The 7,653-nt window shown below is 31.3% G+C and overlaps 1 protein-coding gene across 2 annotated transcripts; it reads right to left on the reverse strand.

Annotated features, from left to right (window-relative positions):
- Positions 1–670: 670 nt before the first annotated feature.
- Positions 671–4,355, reverse strand: LOC121223648 (serine/threonine-protein kinase SRK2I). Of its 2 annotated transcripts, XM_041105585.1 has the most exons (9): positions 3,720–4,355; positions 3,368–3,442; positions 3,179–3,280; positions 3,038–3,091; positions 2,458–2,550; positions 2,080–2,172; positions 1,509–1,613; positions 1,322–1,420; positions 671–1,242 (listed from the first exon to the last, which is right to left on the reverse strand). In XM_041105585.1, exons 1-9 carry the CDS (start codon positions 3,894–3,896, stop codon positions 958–960), a joined length of 1,083 nt encoding a protein of 360 aa, XP_040961519.1. In that variant the 5' UTR covers positions 3,897–4,355; the 3' UTR covers positions 671–957. The 2 variants fall into 2 exon arrangements, with proteins under 2 accessions (XP_040961519.1, XP_040961520.1); XM_041105586.1 differs by lacking the exon at positions 1,509–1,613.
- Between the last annotated feature and the right edge of the window lie 3,298 nt (positions 4,356–7,653).

The raw sequence follows: 7,653 nt of genomic DNA on the forward strand, positions 1-7,653 counted from the left end.
ATTATTAAATACGAGTTATCAAGTTGATTTTGTTAAGAATATAATACAAAAGCATAAAATAAAATTTTAAAATTTAGAAAAAAAATAATTTAATTAATTTCAATATTATCATAACAAATCGGTTAACATTATCCAAAGATAAATAATTTATTTATTTATTTTTATATTTTGAATTTAAAATTTCAATATTAGAAAAAAAATTTAAAATTTTCAACAAATTGATAAATATGTACAATTTAACAAATTTTAATGCATTATTTTAATTTCTACCCATTTTTCATTTTGAGCTTTAATTTTTTACCCCAATTAATACTTTAAGAAAAGAATTTTTGGAGGTGATCAAAATAAAAATAACCTAAAAATTAAGTGACCAAAATAAGTAACAACATGATATAACATGTACAATTAACGTTGGAAATTTAATGATTGAGTGATTATAATAAAAACACATTAAAAATTAAAATTAAAAAAAAACACCCGACTAAGTAATTTAGCATTTTTTATATATGAAAACATTAAAAGATACAATGTTGGAGCTAATTTATATATTAAGCTTAATTATTGAGTATATGTGGAAAGTCAACTGCATGCATGGCTTTTAATTCCAGCTCCAACCTCATTTTTTTATGAAATTTTGTTAAAAAGAACAAAGAAAAACTGCTAAACGACAGAAGCAATAAAAAACCTAAACCATCAATGTCAAAATACAGATGAACAGATTGAGCTGTGAAAGTGGGAGAGAGACCATGAGAATCTTCTTCTAATCATCCTCCCTTCTAAACTAGTATTAAATATCGATTCATTCGACCGACTCGCATAACAGACTCAAATCGAAACTAGCATCGTGGACTTCCATATTATAGTTTTAATCTCTGATACCAGGCACTCGGGAATACATTCTCTGCAGCCATGTCTTTATCACCTCTCAATATGATGACCCAAACTGTTTTCTTCCTATTACATTGCATAGATTATCTCCCCGCTGCTGTCGATGTCGAGCTCGGATTCAGAATCAAGGTCATCCATGTCTTCATCATCAAGGATGTCTGACATGTGACTTAGGTCACGGGCACCCGCTGCTGGAATGGTGGCCTCGGCAATTATCTGCCTGATCGTATCCATGCTCTGCATAGGTTGATCAGGCTCCTCAAAGTGGTTACCCATTGTGTTTTCATCCATCAGATCAGCAGGTAGATTCTTCAAGAACCACTCGTGATTTCTGATTTCCGGAATCGTAATCCTCTGTTAAACAAAATAGTCCACTTCAGAATCATGGCAGTTGCCAAAAGTTACCTGGGAATTCTCTGCAGAAAATACTCACAGCTGTAGGATCAGCAACAAAAATCCTTGAAATCAGATGTCGACATTCGGGAGATATTTGGACAAAATCTGGAATGGAGTACTGGATACTGAGAATTCTCTGTATGAATCAATGAGAGACATGAGAGAATAGATCTTTTTTGAGGGAAGAAATGAGACTAATGCAATAACAATATCCAGTGATATACTTGTATCGTCTTCCGAAAGTCTTTTGGCTCATCGGGATCCTCGAAAGGATATGCCCCGACCAGCATTACATACAAGGTAACCCCGCATGACCATACATCTGCAATCTGATATCACAACACAATATCATCAACTCATTTCTTTACTAATTTTCATATTCTAACATCAACTTGCAGGGACGTATGACTCGCTTGATGTTCTTTCGTGTGCATTTGAATATCAAACCCAGTATAGCCATCAACACTTGACTGATAAGAACCAGCCAAAAGACTAAACCAGATCCATTCAACAAATACTCGCATTACACATAAGCGAAGCAACGACATACCATTCCAGGCCTTCTTCATTGGAGGACTGCAGCAACTGTCAGTTCACAGAGTATGAATACTAAACCGAAGTTTTAAATCAACTAAGGGGCAAAAACCATCAATTTGGTGCCATTTCACTCAAATATACAACTAGAACACGGTGACTAACCCATATAACATCTAGTTCTTTACGTCTTAACCAGGAATTTGCATGTGGATTGTAAACTGGAAACCAAAACTGATTTGAACTAGCTCACGATTATACCTTGCCATCGTATTCTTGCCTTTGGAGTACCTCGGGGGCAATGTATGCAGGAGTTCCAACAGTGGACTTCGGTTGCGAATGAAGAACTGAAGACTGAGAAAAACAATCACAAACAAACAGATAAGTATGATACCGGTCTTACGTAACCGATAAAATCACATGCTATTTCACCTGAAATGTACAAAAGTAAAAAGAAGCTAGTTCTTCCAAGGTAAGCAAACGACGACAAGATCTTTTAAACGAAGAACAATTATCATAATTCAATATAGATTAAGTAAAACCTCACCAAAGAACATGAATGTTTCACATTTTACAACGTAGAACCATTAACCTCATCGAATGATAAGAGAAACAACAGAGGATTCAAACAAACTATACCTTTGAATACCCAAAATCGCATATCTTAAGCCGAGGAGCTGGACTACCATCCAACAAAGTGTTTTCCAACTTCAAATCACGGTGGCATACTTGCTTCATTAAGAGAAAGAAATCATATCAATGAGCAAACTAATTTTATCGCATTATATGTAACACCAATGTTACATAGATTCAAGTGTGTGCCGGATATGGATATGTGTTTTCTTATAAGATTACTATCCCATCCCTGCTTTTTAACTCTACAAGCAGAGTTAAAAAGTTGAACATATCCTTAAACTATATTAAAAAGAACAACAAATACAACATCTATTTTGCCTTGCTTGTGGAGTTAGGAAACTCCATTACTAGTGTATAGAATAATAATCCCATACTCGTATTCGAAAATGTCCGATTATGAATATTTTGAGGGGGAGGAATGGAAGAGTTTGAGCAACATAGCATAGCATATATGCATATCCGGACAAGAGTATGGGACATGACACTCATAGGAACACATACTCCCAAACTGGTATCCACATCCGACACTTGCACATGAAAAAAATGGAATTCAGAAATAAGGAAATGGATAAACTAAAACTACCATTGCATGACAATAACTAACACCGGATAAAAGTTGTTGGAAGAAGAAGCGAGCCTGTAACAAAACAAATGAATGTAGAAACAAAAGAAAAATAATAATAATAATAATGGACATCAAAATGAATGTAAAATAAAATGAAACCTCATCCTCGTTGAATCGACCAGCAGCACAAATTCTCCCGAAAAGCTCACCTCCCGATGCATATTCCATTACGATGGCAAGATGAGTAGGTGTTAAAATAACCTAAAATGAACATCTTCCATAATTATTACTTAATTAAAACACCGAAAATACTTTAATTTTTAATTAAAATTAAGCAACTAACCTTACCTCTTTAAATCTAACAATATTAGGATGCCTCAATGATCTATGATTAATAATCTCTCTTCGAACATTTTCATCTATCTGTAAAACACAACAGATATTTATTTTTTTAATTATACAATACTTTCATTAAAAAGGATAAATAATACATTTGATACAATGCTAAAAAATTTTAAAAAAAAGGGTTAGTTACGTAGTTGAAATGAAATTTCATAAACAGAAGGAAAACTTATTTTATAACTACTGTAACTATTCCAACAGAATTTTATTTCCATAAATAGACCAGAAGCAAATAAAATTTTAGAAAAAGGAAAGTTACAGTTGACGAATTTGGAAATAAAAAAGAAAACTAACCTACCTTATCGCCTCTCTCGATGTACTTAACAGCAACGAGGTCTTTGGTAATCTTATCCCTCATAAGCCGGGCGACTCCGAAATTACCCGACCCGATATCTTTAACGAAATCGTATCGATCACTGTCGTGCATGATCGGCATATCCATACCCGGCCCTACCATCATGTCTGCCCGATCCATTTTTCTCTCTTTTTTTAAGTTTCTTGAATCTTATCACTTGAAAAAGAAAATAAACTCACGAAGCATCACCGATATCAAACCGCACCACTTGACTCGGTTTTGTAGATAGAGACCACTGAGTTAAACAAGTCGGTTAATAAAAAAGAAAGCGTTTTTTTATTAGGACGGCGTTTAATTGAGTGTTCTGCCAGTGCCACAGTGAAGAGGATGACTTTTTGGGGAAGAGGAAGTGATGATTCCAAGAAATTATGTGATTGGAGGAAGGAGGAGGAGAGAAAATGCGGCGTCGTTTTAAGGTGGTTGCTCCGCGGATCAACCAATAAGATTGGCTCCTTTATTTGGCTACATTCTTTTTTTAATTAGGACTAGGAAATTCGAATGACTTAAATATCCCCAAGTCACGTGATCTGGTTATGCTGGGAGGATTTATTCGATACCATGTCTTTTACATGTTGAACTGATCTGACGGTTTTAGGGTTCAGTCATTTGTTAATATAGCACGATGCGATAACATGTTACGACTTTCTTAAATATAAATTTAGTATAATAAATATCCCTTAAAAAACTCCTCATAAATAAATAATCTAAGGGTGGGTTTGGATGGGCGATTAGGTGCGGTGCGGTGCGTTTAACTTACTTTTTGTTTCACGCTACAGTATCGCTACAATATTTAATCTCACCACCATTGCTATTTTTACACTAACTGCAGGTAAATGCACCATCCATCCAAACTCACTCTAAGAATGAGTGTGCTGGGGTCATACGGTATAATTACCTTGAAAGGACGTTATAGTAAATTCAAGTGGTAGAGATTGACCATTTGTGACAAAGACTTCGGAACAAAGTATAAAGTTCCAAGCATTAATTATTTTTATTTTTATTTTTATACAAAAAGGAAATTAGCATAACAAAAGAATAGATTTCCTGCAGTGCTTGCAAGGAATAAGAACTAGGATAATCTGCACCGTTGATCGACTAGACATTGGAAAAGTCCAACAACCGAACGGTAAAGAAACGTTAAAAGACGGAAGCGATGTATTAGAATAAAACATTTTGGAGCTTTCTTATTGAGAATTAAAGTATAGTTGGATAGAAATGAGAATCTATTTTAGCAATAGGTTGCTTTATAGTTGAAAATAAACATCATAACTACAATGGTTCATTTACCAAATTGGGTTGTGAACTTGTGATTTGATTTTCTGAAGTTCTTTTATCAACCCTAACTAATTTAGGGACAAAATGGTGTGATTTATATTGGTGCTAGGCTACGCAGGTTTGATTATGGGCTTGGCCAGATCGATACAAATTTTTGGGTATTGAATTTCGTCCGATTTAAAAAATAGACTTAATATTTTATTCAAGCTCAATCTAGATTAAAATTGTTAAATTCGAGCTCGACTCGATCCACTCATGTTAATATTTTTTATAAAAAAAATAATTTTAAGAAATATAATACATCAAATACACTAAAAACATTAAAATAAATGTTTTCCAACAATAACAACAAAATAATAAAATAAGAGTTATATAATATCTAAATAAAAACAAAATGAAATTTATATAATATCTAAACAATAATGACAAAATATTAACAATATAATAACAAAATGACAGTAAATAACAATAGAAAATAATGTTTAGATTTATTCGAGCTGAGCTCAGACCAAAATATTATACTCAAAGCTTAATTCATTTAAAAATATTTATTTTTTGAGTTTATATTTTTATCTAAATTTTTTTATTTTTAGATGGGTCTTTGAATCTGAACAAATGACCCGGTTATGATACTTCTACTTAGAAGTCTAGTAAATATGGGTGATGAATCAAACGAAATAAAAAATATATATTCTGTTCCATGAATCAAACAAAAATAAATTTAAAAAGGAAATTTTGGACGGTGACCCAAAACACAAAATCCAAAATTCCTTCACAAACTCGATAATGCAAATAATAGAACACACCATTGATGGTCAGAAAATGTTGTCGTTTTGCATAAAATCTAGGAGCATCTTCTTCATATCTAGTTTCAGCCGACCAATGAAAACCAATTACCCACATCACCAACAAATGGCGTTCATCCTTATCTCCACCAAACATTTTTATATTACACCAAATTAATTATTGTCCTTTTTTTTAATTTTTGTTTTCAAATTTTTTAAGTCCGATAAATGCATCATTTAAGAAACATTTTACAATCAATGCCCATTTCTCAACCAAAAGCTTTGTTGTAAAATATTATTTTCTTACATATTAGCTTAACTAATGTTATTAAAAAAATTATATTTCGAGAAAAAGGTTTTGGAAAAATTTTGAAATTAGTTTTTTTTTAGAGTTCTACAAATAGAAATATTATACAATTAAAATTCAATTATGTTACATGAATGAAAAAAAAATTATAATTAATAAATTAGTATTTCATTACAAATGCTTGAAATATATTTTTCCTATTATATATATATAAAATGATAAAATACCCTCAGAATAATATGTTTTATTTTGTCAAGTAAAGGTATTTTTGTCATTATTCAACTAAGTTGGTGACCTGGTTAATAAATGAAGTAAGGATCTTAAATTTTTGTAAATGTATTTGTTCAAACAACTATAAAATAAAGTCAAACCAATACAAAGCATACAAACGGATGAACAACTAAAATACAACGAACCCTCTCTCTATTTGTCTGTCAAAATTTTTTATGTTACAAATTTTTATACACTTATAATGATATTTGAGACGCTTATAACAATATTTGGAACTGAAATCATATTTAAAATTTAAAAGAAACAAATTTTAGAAAAACTACAATATATTTAAAATATCATTAATTCTTAAAAATATTATTAATTAGTGTGATTAAAATCACATCTATAATAAAATTTACAAAAATAATTCTTTTTTCTAAATTGTTTTCATTTGATAAAATATTATTAATATATTTTTATATAAGATTTAAACTTTTTTTTTGAAATAATATTTTAACTAAAACTTATTTTTTTAATGTACGATTAATTTTACTAAAATTCAAAAGTTGTTGTAGAGATCCAATTTAGTACAGAGTAAACCTGTCCATGGGCCAGGCCGAGTTCGAAAATTTTTTTGGCCCAGCCCGAAATATGGGTCTAAAATTTTGCCCAAGCCCGGCCCGGGAAAAATATCATAAGCCCGAGCCCGACCCGGCCCATTTTTAAAATAAACATTAAAAAATTATTTTAAAAATAAAAAATAAAAAAAATTATTTTAAAAGTATTTTAAAATTAAAAAATAAAAATAAAAAATATATATTTATTATATTCGGGCCGGGCCGGACCCGGGCCAAAAAAGTGGTGCTCGAGGCCTGGCCCGTTTTTTAAACGGGCCTCATTTTTTTCCAAAGCCCATATTTCGAGCCTATATTTTTACCCCGACGGCCCGCCCGACCCATGGACAGGTCTAGTACAGAGTATATTTTATAGTTGTTGATGTTATAGATGAAAAGTTGTTATATAAAATAATATATATAATTAATTTTTACAACAAACTTAAATGTTATAATAAAGAATGATCTTTATAACAAAAAACTACTTGTATGATCAATTAAAATCCATACATCACAATTACTAATGATAATAATTCAACATCAATAGGTTAAAACTCAAGGATTAACTTTATCAGTTAATGTTGATTGAGTCTTAATTTGATTGGTATGGGTATGGTAACGTTGTCAATGTAAAAAAACATGAGTTTAATTGTGTTGAAGCGCATTATCCTCCAATTTATAAA

Source organism: Gossypium hirsutum, chromosome D11 (assembly GCF_007990345.1).
Source record: "Gossypium hirsutum isolate 1008001.06 chromosome D11, Gossypium_hirsutum_v2.1, whole genome shotgun sequence".
Classification (NCBI taxonomy): Eukaryota; Viridiplantae; Streptophyta; class Magnoliopsida; order Malvales; family Malvaceae; genus Gossypium; species Gossypium hirsutum.